The sequence below is a fragment of the Eutrigla gurnardus genome (assembly GCF_963514095.1).
Source record: "Eutrigla gurnardus genome assembly, chromosome: 5".
Taxonomy (NCBI): Eukaryota; Metazoa; Chordata; class Actinopteri; order Perciformes; family Triglidae; genus Eutrigla; species Eutrigla gurnardus.
The window spans coordinates 8,291,867-8,313,068 of NC_139919.1; the positions used below are offsets into that span (position 1 = coordinate 8,291,867).

General features: G+C 39.1%; 2 protein-coding genes across 8 annotated transcripts in view; both read left to right on the forward strand.

Moving 5' to 3' along the window:
• Positions 1-12,797, forward strand: ube2d2l (ubiquitin-conjugating enzyme E2D 2, like). Of its 2 annotated transcripts, XM_084010358.1 has the most exons (8): positions 1-335; positions 7,129-7,192; positions 7,289-7,320; positions 7,815-7,892; positions 8,989-9,094; positions 9,520-9,613; positions 10,189-10,241; positions 12,198-12,797. In XM_084010358.1, exons 1-7 carry the CDS (start codon positions 312-314, stop codon positions 10,235-10,237), a joined length of 447 nt encoding a protein of 148 aa, XP_083866484.1. In that variant the 5' UTR covers positions 1-311; the 3' UTR covers positions 10,238-10,241; positions 12,198-12,797. The 2 variants fall into 2 exon arrangements, with proteins under 2 accessions (XP_083866484.1, XP_083866485.1); XM_084010359.1 differs by lacking the exon at positions 10,189-10,241 and having other exon boundaries at positions 5-335.
• A 6,765-nt stretch (positions 12,798-19,562) lies between these two features.
• The window catches only part of LOC311013136 (transcription factor COE3), a 147,610-nt gene continuing 145,970 nt past the window's right edge, over positions 19,563-21,202 (forward strand). For 3 of the 6 annotated variants that reach the window (XM_084009078.1, XM_084009080.1, XM_084009079.1), the window contains exon 1: positions 20,020-20,436. In XM_084009078.1, the coding sequence (XP_083865204.1) occupies positions 20,303-20,436 (134 nt within the window). In that variant the 5' untranslated portion in view covers positions 20,020-20,302. Of the gene's footprint in view, positions 19,753-20,017; positions 20,437-21,202 lie in introns of those variants that run through there. The other 3 variants (XM_084009081.1, XM_084009077.1, XM_084009076.1) reach the window with 3 other exon arrangements.

Here is a 21,202-nt window from a genome sequence, read left to right on the forward strand (position 1 = left end):
TGGATGAAACGGAAGACATTTTGAGCTGCTGCGGTCGGTCAGTTGTTCGAGTGTCAGCCTGAAGTCAGGGCTGACTTGCTGGAGAGTCTAGTCTCCAGGCTTGAGCTGTTAAAGTCCGTTTGAAATAGACAACATTTAACGACACAGTTGAAGTTTAACCGGCGTATGTGTAGCAGAGCTAGCTAAGCAAGCCTACAAAAGCTAGCAAAGTCCTAGATGCTAGTTAGTTAGCGTCACCTAGCTGGCCTGCCCTCCTCCTTCTCCACCTCCTCCTCCTCCACCTCGACAGCCGGTCCCTTAACGCAGACACAATGGCTTTAAAACGAATTACCAAGGTAACGGATCATCTTGTTTACCCCACATTTAATGTTGACCTAAATCTGACCTTTTGTAACGTTTACAACTGGTGTCTGTGTGCCGTTAGCTCGTTAGCTAGCAGTGTTAGCTTCTTCAGCGATGACACAACATTTGACATTTAAACCGTCAAAGTGTAGCCGGTTTGAGTTGAGGCATTTTTACTTATATTTTGCGTGTTTCGTTTCCGTGTGTCAGTATTTACTCGAGGCAGCTTTTCTTTGGGCAGAAAACCCTCCGTCACGGGTCGGCAACGTTTCAAATGAAACAATAACCTGGTGTTAGCTTTAGCTTCAGGCCTCTGACTGAAATGTTCCCACTTAATTACAATAACCCAACTGTCTTTTTTTTACTGACACCATCTTTTGTTATGTCCAACTTTAGCTTTCGGTTGTCTGTTTCACTTTCGACTCTTTTCATAAGGAAATCTGGTTTCGTCAGGTGGAAGAAGCACATATTTAACGGAAGTAAAACTAGTAATACCACAATGTTGAAATAATATTACTTGTATATGTCCCGCACGTAAATGTTACTAAAGCCAAAGTAAAAAAAGAAAAGGGATTTAGAATTATGTTATGTATTTATGAGTCATTCTATTATGTGAATAAAGAATCCTATTATAAAATATTTCCATGCAAATATACTGTATTATTTTTCTCATAGTAATAATAACGATTAATTCAAGCAATATTATATATTTTTGGGGTGAAATTTCAACATAATCTGATATTTTCACTTTATGGTGATTATATATTTGTACTAATTGTATTTAATTTTCCATCAAAATATTATAACTTACTCTCTAAATCTGTTTTTGTTTCTGTTCTTTACAGGACCCAGAATACCTTGTGATAGTTTATGATTTTATAAGAAAAATCACATTATGGGCATAAATAATGTAATTATTTTCACAATTTAATTTCATATCTCAGTAACAGTGTATGATACCACATAGCATGTTTCTGGTAGTTCAATAAATAAATGGGTAGTAGTCTGTGTACTCCTGTGTGAAGTCAATATCGTTCTCATTTGATTAAAAACTGCAAAATGAACACAACAAGTGAAACGAGACGAAACTAAAATATTTAAATATATATATATATTTATTTATCTCATTGAACAGAGTGGTAATATAAAGTGTGATGTAAAAACAAAACCACAATCTTCAAATTATATATATTATATATATTCAATTTTTTGTGTATATTAGTTTCCAAATATCGCGATATATGATTTTATCACCATATGATTTGATTGAAAGATGATATATAATCATATTGGATTAATGCCCAGTCTTAAGTAAAAGTAGTAATCCCATACTGTAGAAATACTCAGTTACAATAACAGTCCTGTGTTGATACGGTTAAAAGTACAGTTGTCCAGTCTGTTGAGGAGTAGTCACTAGTCATTCAGAACGTAAACATTGGTCACATGTTCCAACGTACATTTAGAGCCAGGACTAGTCGAAGTGCAGAGTGAGCCATATAGCCCCGGGATTAGGTTAACAAATCAGGGCTCAACAAGTAGGATTGCCTGCATGACCTCAGGGCAAGTAAAATACCATGTCAGGCTATTTAATATGAGTAAGTGGTTAAATCATTTTTTTCAGCTAATGATGGACGTGGCTAAGGAATGAGCCTTCTTCTATACTGTATTTCTGTTTTACCACTGAACTACGGTTAACTAAAAGTGCTCCATAAATATCCGAAAGCTGAAACTTGAGCCATCGCGCTTCCTTCTCAGCTTGGTTCAACTGCACATGCTCCGTACCCATCGGGCGCTCGCGGTAAAAAGGCGCAGCTGCAGTTTGAGAAAGCATTCAAATAATCCTGGAAACGTGAGTTTCGTTGGGTGGCATTCTATGTTGTGGGCCAACGTACAGCTATCTTACTTTGCTGAGTATTTCTTTGAAATACCATTTACTACTTTTTAAGAGTCTCTTTAGGTTGTCCTCACACCAACGGCTGGACAGAACATACTCTAGAATGACTAAAATTCCCCAAATTCTGTTTTCTTACCCATTAATCGACTGAAAAACAACCAATGCTTTTATTTGCCTGTTAGAATATGAAACTTAATATATCGGAGTTGGTCAGACAAAGACATTTGATGACGTCAACTTGAATATCTTCCAGTATTTTTGTGAGATTTTAAAAATTATTTTAGGAATGAATGACTGAAACCAGTTGTTGCAGCCCTTTTAATATGGTATTTTATAAATGGTTCAGTAGGCCGTAGGTTGTTTGGACTATTGAGCTGTTTAGGGGTCACAATACGCATTTTGTTGTATTTTGCACACTATAATAACGGTAAACTCTAATATTTGATACTCAATACTGCAAACATAATTCAGTAAGTACCCTGAAATTATGTGGCGCCAACTACATTTTAAGTAATATATTAAATAATTGATAAAAAACAGTCAAACACAATATAAAAGTATAATTGGCAGGGTCTTTTAATAGTCTTGCCAGTTACCAGATGCAAGTAAATTTCGTCTTTGAGTAAATCATGGAGACCACCTGCCTAGAATTTCCAAGCTGCTGGTTTGCTGTCACTTTAGTCCAGTGGTGTTCTGGCCATCTGGCATACTGGGACCAGTCCCAGCTCTTATCCTACCCCTAATTCTCTGAACTTATTACTGCTACTCATTTTTGCACGCTACTATGATATTGATTGAAAATTTCACAAGACCAAGATGACATGCTAAATAGTAACTGATATAGTTAAAAGCAATTTGTTGTCTTTGGCTGGTATATATTTATTATTTATATATCTATCTGCCTTCTTGGCCTGGAAGCTAATAGTTAATTTTGGTCCCTGATAAAAGGATTAAAGTATAGTTCAATAATACTTCCTATGTTAAAGGCATAGTTTGACAATGTAATACCAGTGTGGCTATCAGACGCTAGATAAGTTAAATTAATCAGATTCATCCGGGAACAATGAAACAACACAAAGACGTGGAAGAAGAAAGAAGTTTATATTAATATCTAGACAGCTGTATGATACCCAGGACAGGTTTTTAAACGTAATGCTCATCAAGCAAACGTGTCTCGAACAAGTTATGAAAGACTTAGGTTAGCTTTCAGATTCTGTGTGGCAGCAGGATGTTTTTCAGTGTCTAAAACTTTAATGTAACTTGCTTTTTATTTGCGGAAACAGAAAATCATTTCAGTGGAAAGAATCAGTTTATGTTCTTAATATTTTTCTAGTATTTCATCATGTTCCCTCAATATTTGTTGAACTTAGGGCTGTACTGAATGTGAATGATTTATTTTTTTAAATTTGTTGCATAAATGAAGCTTTGAATTTCTGTCTTCATATCTTATGACTCACTTTAAATCAAGTGATTCATTGGTTTAAGTTAGCTAGCCTTTTATATGAATTCACATCAGTTAGTGTGTGCCTCCTATTGTGTACGGCAAGCAGGAGGTAAACCGTTTCCAAGGACTGAAGCAATATTTCATTAGAAACAAACATTTGAATATTGGAAATAATTACATTGATCTCTTTTAAAGAAATGGCTTGGATTTTACAATGCGTTATTGGAAATGTTTGGATCACACGAGTCAAACAATCCTCCACAGCCACCACTGGAATCTAATTCAACCATTATATTATTACTATTGTGTAACCTGGTCTTCATCTGCTACCATTTGCTTTAAACAATGAATAGCTATGCAACAAAGCATGAGAATGTTTTAGATTTTGAATGTCAACATTATGAACTAAGCTTCAACTATTCGGTACAGACCTAGTTTTAGTTTATAAATATGAAAGTGGTTCTGAGGATTTTCCAGGGAACATGTTTGGTGCAAAAATAATCGATTGAAAAAGTAATACACTTTTTTTTGCCCATCAACATCACACATACTTTTACATCAGGGTAATGGTTTGCTCTCCCAGCTGCTTCTGTCACAGTCACTTCTGAATTCCTGACTGTTTTCTCGCCTCCCAAACCCAAGTCAAATCTGAAAGATGAGCTGTGTGTGTGCCGAGCCTGTATGACACACGCACGCACAACACACGCACAACACACGCACAACACACACACACACACACACACACACACACGGCTTGGCTTCTGCAGGCTGGAAATACAACCCCGTCGTCCTATAAGCAGCCATGTGTTTTCACCCCTTCCTTTTGGCTGATATATCCTGATCTGGCCTCCCGACTCTTCTGTCCACACGACTCTGCGGAGTAAAAATAGACGTGCTGCTTACACATCAATAATGACTTGTGTGTCTCGGTTTGTTTTTAATGCTGCATTCACATGACGGATAAAGGTTCAGCTTCAGGCCTTGGCAGCTGTTGTTTCAAAATACAGGCCTTCATTTGTAGTTTTGTTAACTACTAACTTAAAACTTTTCCAATCAATTATCTGGTCATAAAATGTCAGACATAGTGAAATATCTAAATTAGTACTAGGGCTGCACATACAGATTTTTGTTTTTTATTGATTCTTGAGGATTATTTTTCAAATACTTTTTTCCCCAAATAAAAAACATATTTCAATATTTTATTAAATTATAATTTTCTTAAAAATACAATCAAATACAACATAATGCCTGATCAGAGAGATATTGAACCTTAAATTCAAAAGGATTGCTGTGACACATGGTTCAATTTAATTACTGTATAATTTCTTTGTTTGTATTGTATCAAGCAGCATTGGCTAATGCTAGCTAATGCTAACATTCGCTATGAGTTTGTTGACAGCTGATTTGATTTGTCAGTAGATTTAGGTTCTCTGGCATACTGTATAACATTTTTGTTTTAGTTTGTTTTGCTATTTTAGTTTAGAGGGGTGCAACATTACGACAGTCAATGGAAAGTCACAAATATCACCTGGCAAATAAACGCATAATCCTAGCTAAGTGTTTCAACTGAATTATGATGCTCGGTACCAGCTTGGACCCATGGTTACTTACTCTCAGCTGATGTCATTAATACTGCAACAGGAAATAAACGTAAGGCGTTTAGAATGTTTACGCTAAAATGGCTTAGTGGTTGTTCGAGTCCGAGTCCCAATTCAGCAGCAAGGCCTAATGCAGTGGTTTTCAAACTGGGGAGCGCGGCGAGAAGGGCCCAATGATTTCCGCGATGCGGAAAACGAACGGTATCACGGAATTTCACAATGAAAATTGAATCAAATGTAAAACGCGGAATTTCGTTGAGTTTATAAAACTGGGGTTTCCCCGAACATTCTACGTGTACGTGTAACTGTTCTTTTGTTTTGTCAACGTAAGAATGACTCGACCCCCAAGAATCCGTGTGATGAGCAGCTACAAACAGAATCTTGCATCAGAATCTTTCAGAAATGAGGGAGTTGCCGGCAGCCTCTGCCCTCAGTGTATGAATAGTGTGAGTGGGTAATGTAGACATGTAGCGTAAAGCACCATCAGTGGTCAAAAAGACTAGACAGCGCTATAGAAATGCAGGTCCATTTACCATTTCATAGGCAACCACAGCTGGTTGCTAGGTGATGGGAGCGGCAAAGGTGACAGGAAATCCTCTGTAGACCACACCGTCTCATTTTGGACTGCTCAGTTTGGCCTTCGTGGTCTACTTGAATTGAGACACAGCTAGAGTCTACCCATGTCTCAGACATGCTCACCTCCCTGCCGCTCAGTGACTAGACTACAACACATCTTAAAACGCTGTGTTCTAACAGGAAACGTACGTCTACTGCGTTGCATCCTGCACGTCATCTCTACAAACCACCTGTTGACTGTGTGTTTGAGATCAGACTGGAGACGTAACCACTTAGTGGATGGGTGATACTTCCTTTCTTCACATTTGTACTTTTAAATTGGGTTATTTACTGAAAATGACGTACAGTAGGCATCAACAAGATTGTCATTAGTTATGCTCATTTACCTTGATAAGGCAACTGAAGCTAGACGACACCTTATTTAGGTTTTTGTAGTTAAATGAGATGGTATTGTATTGATAACTCCTTAGTTTAGCTTAATGAATCAGCCGTTGCCTCGTCCATTGCAGCACTTTCAAACTGAGCGCCAGGAATAAATGGAGACATGGTGTCCGACAACAAGTCTGTTAAAATTGGCAGCGCCAGCACTAACGTACAGCGGTTCAATTGACAACCTGGTTTGCTGTTAAAAAAAGAGCTGATCTGTTATTCTCCACAAATATAAAGTATGGTTGAAATGTGAAGTCTTGACAGTTGCTGCTCGTTCTTTAATAATGACCATTTCCTGTCTAACCTCATCTGAACTCAACCCACTCTCCCGCTGTTTTAATTTGTGACTCCTGAGGACTGGTGGCATTGATTAGTCCTGAACTCTTTGCTGTATTATCAGTTCAACACATTAATAATAATTTAATGGGACTTCAAGGTGATAATTAACCAATGAGCTTATTATCATGTTCATATATCTTCCTGCCATAAGTTAAAGGTAAAACAAAAAAAATTCTTTAAAGCCATCCAACAAGTCATACCTTTTATAATAACACAAATCTTGCTATGGATGCCCCCTCAAGATTTTTAGATTTATTTATTAAGTGACGATACTGTGTGGAATGTGTCTTATTTTCCAGGCTTTAATATCTAATTTAGTGAAACTTTGACTCAAACTGTTCAAGTGTGTGTTTGTCACGTAAAAGACGGTGTTGTAAAATCAGTACCGTGGCTGAATTTGAGACCGGTGACTGTGATGATACCGGTCCACCGCCCCCCGCCGGGACTCTAATCCCAACATGTCTCCTTTATTTGAACTCTTTGTTTTTGTTCTCCTCTCTTTTCAGGAGCTAACCGATCTGTCCAGAGATCCTCCGGCTCAGTGCTCCGCTGGACCCGTCGGTGAAGACAGTAAGATGATTTTTCTTTTTTTTGCAAATCCTGTTCTTCATAAATAAAACAAATACAGACAGATAACCAACCCTCCCTTTTTCTTCCTCTTTCCAGTGTTTCATTGGCAAGCTACTATTATGGGGCCTGTAAGTGTCAACTTCTCTGAATTAAGTCTCAAGTGTCATGGCTGCTCGTCTTTCACCGTGTGTGTTGTCGTCCCTGCTCTATTTCTCTCTAGCTTTTTCTTTCTTCGCTGTGTCGTGATAGTCTATCGAGGAATAGTCAAAGGCGCAGGGCTATTGTTGCCATAGTAACATAAGTTTCCTCCATGTCACAACACCATCGTTCCTCTTTCACCATTGTTTACAGTTGTTTACAGATCCGAAAAATCGACATGCTAGACTTTCTATCGTGGCGTCCCTGATGCGCCATTATTTGTTGTTGATGTATCTGTGACAATTTCTGGCAATATTCATTGTGAGTAAACTGTAATGCGTAATGTGAAGTAAATGGCTTGTAAAAGTATATGAAGCGCAACTATAAAAGAAATATTAAAACATAGTATGTAAAGTATTCTAAGGAGTAATGATGAGTTAATGTATAAATGTGTAATCTGTTTTCTCTGTTTTTTCTGCTGCAGCCTGACAGTCCATATCAGGGCGGTGTATTTTTCCTGACTATTCATTTCCCTACAGATTATCCCTTCAAACCACCCAAGGTCAGTAAGCAGCTCCTGTCACTCATGTTTCTGATGTCTTCAGTAAACACAGTTTATTATGTGTTTTATTTACTTTAAAACTAAAACTGCACCATGCCAATCCTTTTTATTAAATGTGAAGAATAGAGCTGAGCCAAAAAACATCAACAAGGCAACGTGAAACGTGTTGCTGCTTAACTCTCTGCTTCTTCTTATAGTGTTTATTGGTAGTTGGCAAACCAGCTTTGAGGTGCGTTACCACCACGAAGTGGACTGGAGTCGCTACCCTCTCAGGCTACTGTCCAAAACAGGGTCCTCAGAGTAAAATGACTCAGAAGTGTCTCAGTGTTAGCCATGATGAGAGCTGTTTGAATTCTTTAAATGCTAATTAAGGTGCTTCAATGCTTCCTTCCTTATCTCCTTTAGCACAGGTGAACAGTGAAGCATCCTTTACCAAAGGAAAGGAGATAATGCCCCACAAATCCTTGCGGCAACAACATTTTAAAGACACAAAGAGTCCAGCCGTTCATGAAAACAAACGATATGCCTATCTTGCATATTTAAAAATTCTCTTCATACAGACGTATAGAAATGGTTTCCTTTTAATGAAGATGAGTGAACACCATTTTGCTTCACTTAATTTGTGTTTATTTATTTAATGTGTTCCAAATTAGGGGTGGACAATATCTCTAATATATGCGATGAACAACGCCATAGGAACGCACGGGGCAACATTGTAGTTTCACCACGGCAGCGTCAATCAGCATCGTCGCATTGTAGTGTACGAGGCTTAGTCAGGTCCTCTGTGGTCGTCTTCTCCTGAATCCTCATGAATTCTCCTTTACGTCTTTCCAGAACCCCATGACGTTTTCTGTCAAGGATAATGTTCTTTTTTTTTTCAGCCACATCCTCCATCTCATTATGTTCAACTTGGGAGTAGCTGCTGAGTCAAATGTGACACTTAGTGGTAGAATTCTGTTTACCAGTCTGGTCTGCTGCTTGGCTTAGTGTCAGATAGGATTATATTAGGATATTTTTTTAAATGATACAATCTGTTAATTAAGCTACTCTGATCTGTGAAGTTGATCCTCAGTTTATTCTCTTCTTCCTCCTTCAGGTCGCCTTCACAACAAGAATTTATCACCCAAATATTAACAGTAACGGCAGCATCTGCTTGGATATATTGAGATCACAGTGGTCTCCTGCATTAACTATCTCTAAAGGTAAGACTCGTTAAATTTAACATGATGCAACTACCATTCACGAAAACAAAAAAGTAAAAATAAGTATTACTTTCTTTTAAGTTTCACCAATTCACCAGATGTTGACCTTTCATCTGAAAACAAAGTAATTTGTGCTTCAGAAGCCAACTTTGTTTTTTTTTATTGTAACTGATTATTGATAAAATCCTCATGATGATCCTCAATGTTCAAATATGAATGATGTAAAATAATAGCCACCAGATGGAGCTGTGTGCTGCTTTAAGGTGTTGCTGGTGTAATTTAAATATTTTGTAAATTCATTACAGTAATCCATTTTAGTTAACGTAAATGACAGTTAGTGCCACTTTTTGTAATTTGGACTAACAGTAGACTTTGAAGATATACACGATATTATATAAATGTTGATTGTGTTTTTCTCTCTGCAGTCCTTTTGTCCATTTGTTCTCTGTTATGTGACCCGAACCCTGACGACCCGCTAGTGCCAGAGATCGCCCGCATCTACAAAACAGACCCTGTTAAGTGAGTTCTGTTCCTTTTAAACATACAACCTACTGCTAATATCCAGGTGTGAGTTACATCAGTTAAACACAGAAACAAACTCAATCTTTAATTGCTTCTTTCTTTTACATTACATTTTTCATTTTCAAATCATTTAACCTTTATCGTTAAATTTATTCACAATACAATTTATACTGTATATAAATGGCAATGGCCAAAATAAGGGTCAGTAAATAAAACACATGGTGCAGGATAAATGAAAGCAGTTACTGAGAATAGTTTGAAGAACAACAACAACATGGGATCATCCTCATCTCCTGAGAAAGGACCATAATGCTGAATTACAAACGAGCTTTATAGATGTTTTAAATAAAGTGTTTGACCAACAGTTTGGGTCACAGATAGAATCATACGTCATCTTCATGAAGCAGGTGAGAGATGAACATGTGAAATATTTGGTATCTTTTCTCTGGAGGCTGGCGTTCAGTGTTCAGCTGGGGCTACAAACCTACATGAAGCTGAAATTAAAACGTAGAGTCTGTAGTGAAGCAGCAGCAGCAGCACCATGATGTTTGTAACCAACATGTCTGTCTCAGGTATAACAGACTAGCCAGAGAGTGGACAGAGAAGTATGCCATGCTGTGAGAGGGTAAGAGCTGAGCTGTCGTCTGATTGGACCTCACCTGAGCTGCCTGCTGAGTCTCAACAGTCTTTCTGTAGAACTGGACAGGCCGGATTTGGACTGGAAGCACGTTGATGCAAAGCATGGCTCAAGATACAGAGACCGAGTCTGAGCTGCTGATCTTTCATGTTTTAGCCATTTGATTAATAAATCCTTTACATTCCTGCAGTTCACCAAAACATGTTTTAAAATACGGAAACTACTTTAAAGGATCCCTTTAATCAGACAGTTTAGATGATTAAAGTGATGGTTCAGAGTGAAATGCACCCTAGGTAATTTCCACCATGACATCCAGCCAAATACCCCCTCAGAAGCATTTTTAGTGAGGGTCAGCATTGGTCAAGATAGGGCGATCAGCCGAATGGCTTAGTACTAGCGCTATAGTACAGAGTGTACAAACTTCTGCAGTAGTACACATAGGGTCTGTACTCACAAAACGAGGCATTTGAAAGTTTGTAAGTACATCAGGACTCAACGAAACGTTTTCATACTCTTGCGTGAAACTTGCGTCACGGCATCGGCTGGGTAAACATGGAAGCTGCTATGCTATGCTGCGGTAGCATAGCAGCCGAGGATAGAAGCTATCAGGCAAATGTTCATTTAAATAAACTCCTGGTGTACTTACAAACTTTCAAATGCCTCGTTTTGTGAGTACAGACCCTATGTGTACTACTGCAGAAGTTTGGTAACATTCCATGTATTATTAGTGGGGTAATTTACGAGATATACCCTCTGTACCGTAGCGCTAGTACTAAGCCATTCGGCTGATAGCCCTATCTTGACCAATGTTGACCATCACTAAAAATGCTTCTGAGGGGGAATTTATTTGGATGTCATGGTGGAAATGACCTAGGGTGCATTTCACTCCGAACCATCACTTTAAACTGTTGACTTATAGTGAGAAAAATGTGGAAGAAATGTCTGTTTAAAAAAAAACAACAACAAATTTGAGTTAACATTTATGGAAATCCACATAAAGAAACCGTTTGTAAAGAAAGAAGATGATTAATCTACAAATGTTCAGCAGGAGTGGAACAATAAGCTAAAACATGAAAACCTCATTACAGTTTCTGCCTCATTTGAATTAATTGCTGTTTTTTGACCTGCATGCAAATTCAAAGAGACTTCAATGAATTCCGTTTAAACCTTGCAGCAGCGAAAAACTTAAAAACTGATAACGAGACAACAATTTAATTTGTAACATTCAAAGACTGCTCATGCAGCAAAACAAATGTTATTCATTCTGTGTTCACATTTAACTTCAGTCAGGTTCAGATCCTTTACTTAAGTGAATACAATAGAAATACTCCATTACAAGTAAAAGCCCTGTATTCAAATTCCCACTTATATAAGTATAATTTAAGTATCAAAAGTAAAGGTAATTGATAAAAAAATCATTTTAATAAAAATAATTTACATGGAGACACAACTAAACATTCTTTTTTTTGGTAAGAGGTCAGAAGTTAAGGTGTCAGATCATTCTAGTGCAGTGAAAATATTTTCCTCTCAGATTTAGTGGTGTAGAAGTATAAAATATATACATATATATTGTATTTATTTTAAAAAAAAAGGTAAAATATTAGTTAATGTTAAAAAAAATCAACAAAATATTCAAATTGTCAAATAACTGAATAAATATGGGTAAATCTAAAACATTAAGACAACTATTGTTGGGAAAATAAAAGAAACCTGTGAAAAACAAATTAAATTAGTTTGTTTAACCTTAATTTCTCCAGGATGAGTTGGCTGGATGTAGCTGCTCTTTTAGGGCTCTTTCATTTGGAATGGAGACCAAATGAGGGACAGGAACCTGCAGCAGGTGTTGCAGCGCTGAGTGTGTGTTGTTTGCAGGCATGGCATCATCCCTGTTCCCTGTTTGACCCGCCGGTCCACGTTGACTCACCTGCATGTTTCTGCCTGCAGGTACAACAAGACCGCTCAGGAATGGACTCAGAAATACGCCATGTGACCCATCTCCTCCTCCTCCTCTCTCACTGCTGGAATAAACTGTTTGATTTTCTCATGTGGCCACGCCCCCTCCCACTCATCAGCCAATAACAGCAATTTGTTCATTATTTCTTTTTTGTCCTAAATGCTTTTTAAATTCTTGATTTTTTTTTCTCTCTGCTTTTCAAAATAAAGTAAAACAATAAACCACGTGAAGGGCTGAGGATTGAGCTGTGAATGTGCCAACTGCAAATCAAAACGAAAAGAAAACACAAAGCAGAGTGGGCTGAAGAGAGAACTGTTACAATAAATAAAGTAATAATTTAATGCATGTCAGTGATTGGTTCATGTGCTGCTGAGATAAAAAAAAAGAAGAAGAAAAGAAACGACAGCCTTTTTTGGTTTTATTCTGTTTTTGTTTTGTTGTTTTTAGACGAGAGAGCCGTTAGTTCATCCATCATCCAACACTGTTCTCCTCTTTTTGCACTGAAGATGAAACTCAAAGCTCTCAACGGCTGATTGATCAACTAATAGCTCTGTGATGTTTTTTTTCTCAATAAAGTTGAACAAATTGCAGTTTTTCCATTGTACTGTTTTTTTTTTTTTTTTTTTTCTATATGTGTATTTTACGGAAGCAATTATTTCTGACCAATAATCGTTAAAACATTCAGTTTCTTGTAAAGAAACCATAAGACTAACTACTTTTGTTGATTGGGATTTTATTCAAAAGTTTGATTTGACATTTAAAATTGATGAGCTCTTAAAAATGGTACTGGAAGTACTTGGATAAGTAACTGCCTTGTTTTATAAATACTCAGTTACAAGTAAATGTCCTGCAGTCTAAATTATACTTCAATAAAAGTACAATTACCTGAATGTAATTGGAGTATGTAAAGTACTTTACTCACTAAGCCTTACTCAACTAAGCCAAATGTTAAAGTACATTTACTTTTATGCTACTTTCTACTTCTGTTTCAATACATTTAGTTACTTTACAAATGAAGATACTTTGCACAGAAAGCATACAGGATTTTATCAAAATGATAGCCATTAGATAAATGTAGGGCAGTTGAAATCTCAGTGTTTACCTTTGAGATGTAATGTTAGTGGAGGAGCAGAAAAGTCAAGTATCTCAAATGATGCAGCAATGGAAGACTGCATGCAAATACAATGCTTTCTTTCATGAAGTATGAAATAATGTCATATTTAAATTGCTTAAGCGCAATTATCATGTAGGTGTTGAAACATGGGGGGGTTGACATATTTACTATTTTCAGACATTTAATAGATGAAAGGATTCATTCGTTTGTGAATCAATTAATCAATTTATCTCAAATTGTTTTCTCAAACATTTTAATGTTTTTATATTCATGTAAAAGCAGTATGAATGTAGCGGTGTAAACAGCACAATATTCCCCTCTGAGATGTAGTGGAGGAGAAATGCAGTAGCCTAGATGGAAATAGAATACTCGAGTAAAGTACAAGTACCCCCAAATTATACTAAGTACACTCTATGTACTCCACCATTGTAGTAAACGGGTTTGGTTAAAATGTGTCAAAGGAAAAAACACGCAGGAGAAGAAGTGGAAGCTGAAGGCGCTGGCCGATGAGAAGAGACTGAGAAGTTTCTGTAGCTGACCCATCGGACGGCGAGCAGCCAAACAATACACACGGTAAGCACTCACGAGAGTTTCTATATCAGTTAAGCGGCTAATAAGTGTTCAAACGACTGTATTTAGTAGACATACAGCGGACCGCTGTGCTAATAGCGCTCAAAGCTGTTAGCATAACATTAGCCAACAGCTAACGTTAGCTAGGTGTCACGTCGAAAAGGCCAGTCTGTAGTCAGGTGGAAAGTTATACATTTACTCTTTACTTGTACTTTTCTTATACTACTTTATTATTTTATACCTGTATTATTATTATGTTATTGCACTACATGTATCTGATAACTTTATTTACTTAAATTATTATGATTAATACATAATGTAGTCTAGTTTTGATCCTTAAAGTTAAGTAAATAACTACTTTACTCTGAAGTTTACTCTGAACTGAAGACATTTGAAAACCTGGGAACAGTCATTTATAAGAGTTTATTATCATTTTAAATGTTGGTTATATTATAAATAATGTAGACGCATTAATTATTTTGAAGCATGGGTGTAATGTGCTGTTCCATCCATTAGATGGCGCTCTTTACCTTTGAGTGACTTGTTAACCAGCGAACTGGTTTCATTCTTTCTTCTAAATCCAACAAATACTAAATACAGTCGGAAACAGCTCGTTCTGTGTGAGATGTGTCTCAGTTTAAAACATGTCTTTTTAGCACACGTGGGTCTGACATGAAGTATTTGACTCTTGTACTGTAACAAAATTGCGTTTGTGTTCTAAAATCATACGATTTAACTTTCTTTTAAATCTCAAATATTTGTCATTCGCCACATTTCAAGTAACGTCCTTTAAGGAGTAAAAAAAGTAAACGCACTTCATTTTGTAGTCAAAAGGTATTCTTTAATTGAATAGTATCTATCATATTACATCACAACTTCCCCCAAAACATTTACACATGGGGCCTTTTTGGTAAATTTACTTTAACTTGTGTAAAACATTATATTGTCTGTCCTGGTAATGACAACAAAAACAATTTGTTGATGTTACAGACAGCGTCACGTTCACCACAGCCTCCAGACTCTTTCACGCCTGTCACATGTGCTCATTGTGAACCCCCGCCCCCCAGCAGGTGGTCTGCAGGGTCCAGGGTCCTCTGATCCACCAAGCCTTTAGTCTCGTTGTTACGTCCACCTTTAGAGACATGTTCTGTCTTTTTGACGTGTTAATTGAAGAATTTGTGGCCTGAGCTTTAGAGTTTCCCCTTTTGCACTGCATGCCTTTCCGTCATTGTAAAAGGTACCGAGACGGAAAGGGCTGTCAGAATCGTTCTGCCTCTGAGACGGCAACAGAGGAGGAACAAGCCGGCCTCTTTGTGAAGCCTGAACAGAGCCTGCTTGACCGGGACTTATTACAAGCTCACAACGTTGACCCGAAGAAGAAAGAAAGCCGGTAGTTGCTCGCGCAAGGCCGCCTTATTATCATCAACATGTTTATGATGCACAGCAACTTCACTTGCACTTGAGTCGTGTAAATGTTCACTACGAGCAAAAGTTCACCTTTATTGTCGTTTTGGTGTTTTTGTAAAGACACTGTTGAGGCTTCACGTCGCAGATCAAAGTTCTTTATAAACGTGCGATTGCAGCATTGAGGGCTTTCTTTCTGTGATTCCGGTCGAATCCCTGTGTAAAAACACTGAGTTTCATGACATCTTTGTCACATTTTACTCTCTGTGGCCTCGTTTTACGCAGTACATTATCCAGTATGATTCTTTGGAAACAGCACAAGCATGACGAGAAGAAGAGAGAACTCAAATGTGTCTTTTTAGGGTTATGCTATGAATCATTAAAAAGAATAAAATGCAAGTTGATTTTCTTTGATAAGTTATTTTTTATAAAATTTGCAATAAATGGAGTTTATTTATCCAACATGTTTCCAAATCCACACTGTTTCCGATATTGAAAAAAAGAGCTTTACGTGGTGAACTAGAACCTCTCTGAATGTATGATTCATAACTGTCAATCATGGCTCCTCAGAGGAATTTAGGTTTTTTAAAGGATTTGATTACATTTAGGACATTTAGCAGAGGCTTTTGCTTACAATAAGTACATTTGTCGAAACAAAGAAACCACAACATATCATTGCCGATAAAGTAGGAGCTAAAAATAGAAACACGTGTTAGGTCCTCGTCTGAGTAAAGTAGCTGTTCAGCAAACATACCTTAAGAACAACAGTGCTATGATCAAAGTGCTATAGACAGAATTAGTACAACACCTTTGTCTAATTGTAGAATCAATGGATTTGACGAAATATTACTATTTAAAGCTTTAATTTGGTTTCTTTTTCTGAAAAGTCACACACTTTTTTTACAGTTCCTGGCTATGATAAATGGTGTAATTCTGATTGATCATCTTTAACTCTGAGAAGGTTGAGATTTTTTCACTATTTTTTGACACCGACCAAGTGATTCATCTATTAATAGAAAAACACAATCACCAGATTAATTGATTTAGTTTCACAATGTTTCTAACAAGCACTTCATCAGTTACCGTCACTTCATAGTTATGTAGTTATTGTACTGCCTATTTACCCATTTCTATATGGTTTGTTCCTGTTCTGTGTCTTTGTTTTGTTCAGAGTACTACAGTTAGTATACGGAGTACTTTCTAGTAGGACAAAACATTCTTGAACCAAAAAATCTTTGACGTAAATTTGTCTTTCTTCTGTCTTGAAGTTGTTGTATTATTTGCTGATGAATTTCCCTCCAGGTTTAATATAAATATCATCCATAGCTTAGTTGAATCCTTGTTGCATTATTAGCACGCATGTCTATTAATATTGGCATCTTTATCTATGTGGTTGAAAAGATTCTTCATCCATCATCGCCGTGTCTGATATGCAGTACCTGCTTGTGTCCACTGTGTGGCGCCGTGTGCTTGCAGACTGCAGCCAAACGGAGCAAAGTGAAACATTCCCCTCTTTCTTATAAAACGTGAATAAAGTAGAAAACATATTTAAAAAGCAGGTAAATCTGAATTCATATGTCTCCATAGAACCACGGGGCAGAGATTTGAAGAACCTTATGAAAGACTAGAGAACCATCTCAGGTGTTAGTTTGAAAAGAAAATGAAAACATGTTTGTGAATTGACTATTTGTGTGTTTGTAATGTCGGTCTGAATTAACCGGCTCATTTCAAACTAACATTGTTCTTTAAGGTTCTACAAAGGTTCTGCAGTAGGTTTTACACTGATTCTCCAGACGGTTGGTTTGATGAGGGTTAAAGGGATCCGAGGGGGAACTGATGGTTTCTTTAGGAGGTTCCAGGAGTGCTTGAGGCAGTTCCAGGTGTTCCTAGGAGGTACTTTGTGTTTTTAGTGGGTTCCAAGGCATTTCGTTATAAGGGAGCTTCTGGTAATATTCAAGGAGCTCCAACAAGGTCTTGGAGGCATATCTTGGGTTCCACGGCTATTAGGGAATGTTCTAGGAGTCTTAAGGAGTTTCCAGGTTGATACAGAGTTTCCTTCTAAGGTTCTTGGGGTTCCAGAGTATCTGGAGAAGATTTAGGGTGTTGATCCTTTTTACGGTGCTTCAGGTTATTAGAATGACTGAAGGAGGTTCTAAGAGGGTTCAAGGAGCTCTCTGAGGCATTGTTCTTTCTTGAGTGGGTTCTATGGGTTTTAAATTACGTTCCAGGAGTACTTATAGGCTTTCCAGTCTGTTCTGGTGTTCCGCAGGATGCTCAGAACAGGTTTCAGGGCATCTAACGGAGGGTCATGTAATTTAAAGAGGAACCAGGGGATCTAGAAGCGGTTTCTGGTGCTCTGAGGTTGATCTCTTTCGTGGGTTCCACAGGCTTAAAGGAATTTCCTGGACTTCAGAGGTGATCTTAAGGGTTCCACAGGAGGTTCCGGGAGTACCTGGAGCAGTTCCAGGTATTTTTAAGGGGTCCCAGGAGTTCTAAGGGAGTTTTTAGGGAATACTTCAGGTGCTTGGAGATCTACGGCGCGATCCTGATCCCTTTTAGGTCTTGACTGGCTTCCTGGAGTTCTTGAATACATTTCAGGTTCCAGGGTTCTAATACTGACATAACATCATCATCATTATGTTATTTTTTTTTAAATGACTAAATAACGGAAGTATTATGATCACCAAAATAAAATCAACTGAAATTAAATAGATTTTGAGACATAAATTAAAACATCTCACTCAAGTTTTTTAAAATAAATCCAACATGTTGTTTCGAAATGAGGTAACTATTATTTATGACACATTTTTTATTAAGTCTTTTTGTGTGTTTATTTCAAGCACAAGGTTTTATTAATAAATGGAAGCGTAAATGTATTTAGGTGTTATTACTGAAGACATAATAATAATAATCATCATCATAATAATAGTAATACTAATAATTGTCTTAACGAAGTGTACCGATGAGCCTGTTGGTTTATAAGCCGGACCATCTTCTTCATCACCTTCCTCTTCATCGCCAACATGTTTGCAGCGTCTCATTGACTTTTTCTCTCCGCGCACACAGATATATTTCCAGGCTTTCCAGACGTTTCTGTCTCCCTGGAGGAAGGCAGCGGGCTAAAGGAGGATAAATATTTAATCAGCGCTGCTCTGGAGTTTTTGCTTAATTAGAGGAATTCTGCTCCTGCCACGAAAATGAACAAAAATGACTGCTGGAGATGTCAAACCCCCCAAAACATCAAGAGGGATGATCAGAGACGCGCACAAATATACTATTATTATTATTTTGATTGGTAGAAGTATTGATCGATGCTGCGAGGCCTATTCTGTTTAATGTAAATTCTAAAATTAAAGTCAGATTATATAAAAGTGTGAAATAAAACACTTGTACTAAAACGCATCTTATTAGCAGCTGCCTCCCGGTGCGTGTGTGTGTGTGTGTGTGTGTGTGTGTGTGTGTGTGTGTGTGTGTGTGTGTGTGTGTGTGCGTGTGTGTGTGTCGGTGTGAGTGTGAAAGAGAGAGAGAGAGAGATGGAGAGCGCCATATGTCCGTGCGTAAAAAAAGCGCAAATTGGTGCCAAATTTACGCGTCGCCCGTGTCAGTCAGCCTGAACGCGGGATGACAGAGGAGATTATTCCACATGAAACCAGTTAATCCCCCCCAAAAATCTGAAGGAAGTCTGTGAGCTTGGAGGAAGGGAATACAGATTTGTGTTGCTGATGAGGTTCAGTATTACAGTCTCGTCTCCGCTGAATAAATGCGGATCGGGCCCGAGCGGAAACAGACGTGGAAGGTTTGGATGAAGGAGATCCAACCTTCTGCTGCTGCAGCCCGTCAAGCTCAACAACTCATTTCATGTCGGATAGAGGCGAACACAATAACACCACGTCTATTTAACACACCTGCGGCGTCATAGAAACACGTATCGGAATCAGGCAGTGGATGGGATGTGAGCACATCAGCGGACGTTCAAAAGACTTTAGTCAGAAGCGTCGCTCCTCCTAAATGTCACTCATTGTATTCTTACGTTTAAAACCTCGTCCATCACCAGCGCTCACATCTGTTTATCTCATTAACTGCGATCCTTCCCGACTTGTTTTCACTTTAAAAGTTGATTTTTTTTTGCAGCGCGCGCGGCCGAACACGCGGAAACCCTTATTTGGCGCACGTTTGAAAAAGCAATGACGCAACGCGCGCCTTCTGCCAATGAGACGCCAGAGGTGCGACCGATATTCAAATGAGCTGGCCTTATTTGGTCGTGACTCCACCCCCTCCCTATCCACGCCGGTCCCACGGGAGCTCCAGAGCCCCGGACCCCGGGAGAAGGAGCTCTCCGCCGGGACAGAGGAGCCATAAAGAGCCGGGGAGGGAGGGGGATGAGATTTCTCGCTGCCCAATCCCCCTGTTCCCCCGGGAGCAGCAGCCTTCCACGGTCCGTCCCTCCCTCTTGTTTGCTAATCATTTCATTTTACTCCTTTTTGAAGCAGTGGCTTGTTTTTTATCCCACTTTTCATTTTCCACAATCCGCGGCTGCTCGCCTCCCTCTGATCCCCGGCTCTCCACGCTCCGTTCTCCCGGCGTCAGGCTCTCCGGATCCCGACTGATTCTCGCCTCTCTCTTTCGGCTCCTCTGAGATGCTCTCCCCGCTCTCCGCGCCTCTCTCCGCCCTCTTTTAACTTCACAGAGACGCCGGTTTAAAGCCCGGACTGCTGCGAGCCGCGGCTGGGATCTAAAACAACCCCGGAGAAACCCACAGGGATCCCGGGCTCTTCTTTGGATCAGGACCCGGTACTTTGGGGAAGCTCGCTCGTGTGTCCTCCACCCCTCCTCCTCCTCCTCCTCCTCCTCCTCCTCCTCCTCCTCCCCTCCTTCCTTCAGCATCGCTCCTCTTTTCTCCACCTTAATCCAGGTGGTCCTTTGGCTTTTTGAGTGGCTGGTACAGGGAGGATTATTCTTCTTCTTTCTTGTTTCTGGTGAAGACAAAGCTCCCAGAAGGACACTTTGATGTTCTCCATCCAGGACAGCCTCCCCCGGGGGGCCCTGACCATGAAGGAGGAGCCGCTCCCCACTGGCATGACCCCGGTCCGCTCCTGGATGCAGGGCGCAGGGATTTTGGACGCCAACACAGCGGCCCAGAGGTAAAAATATCCCCAAAACCACCAACTTTCATCTGTGTTGTCTGCGGTGCCAATGAATGCCACAGTTAGCCCGTAAAACCCGGCGTGAAGGTGAAAGTCGCGTTTGAAAAGTGAGGTTCAGTGTGCAGAGCAAAAAAGAGGAGAAAAGTAATTGAAGCACATGGTTGTTGTGTTCCTGCAGGAAGAGTTAGTCACCGCTCCAGGGTCAGTTTGCACTTTGCAAAAATAAGAAACTAAATCCAAAGGACGAACGCGTTTATCTGGGAAATGATACAATAACTAAAGCACGCAAAGTTTGAGAGAAAACTGTCAGAGCAAACAGGAAAGCATCAGCTGGACATTTAGCGGAGCTTTGGTTTACTTCTCAATGCAAAAGTCACCGGATTGCGTTAATAATTCAGAAAGTAAAACAAAAATGTCCTTGGACATCAAACATAATACAAGAGAGCATGACCTCACATCAGTCATAAACTGTCTTTCCTCCTTTTCTCACTAATGCAAACCAGCAGGGTTAATGGTTTCAGCGCTGAGCAGTAGCCTCCTCATCCCGGCTCACTCCTCCTCTCCGGCGGATTCCGCTTCACCAGCTGCTCGGTGCGACCGGAGACGGGAGCCCAATTTCCTTCCCCGCGTCCACGTATCGTTATAAACCAAAAGTCAAGTTGAAATAATGTTTACATCTCCCATACCGCGGCTGTGATTATTTATTGAAACAAAGCTGACATGCGGTTTGGTGCTGCACGAACACACCGCGCGCTAACAGCGC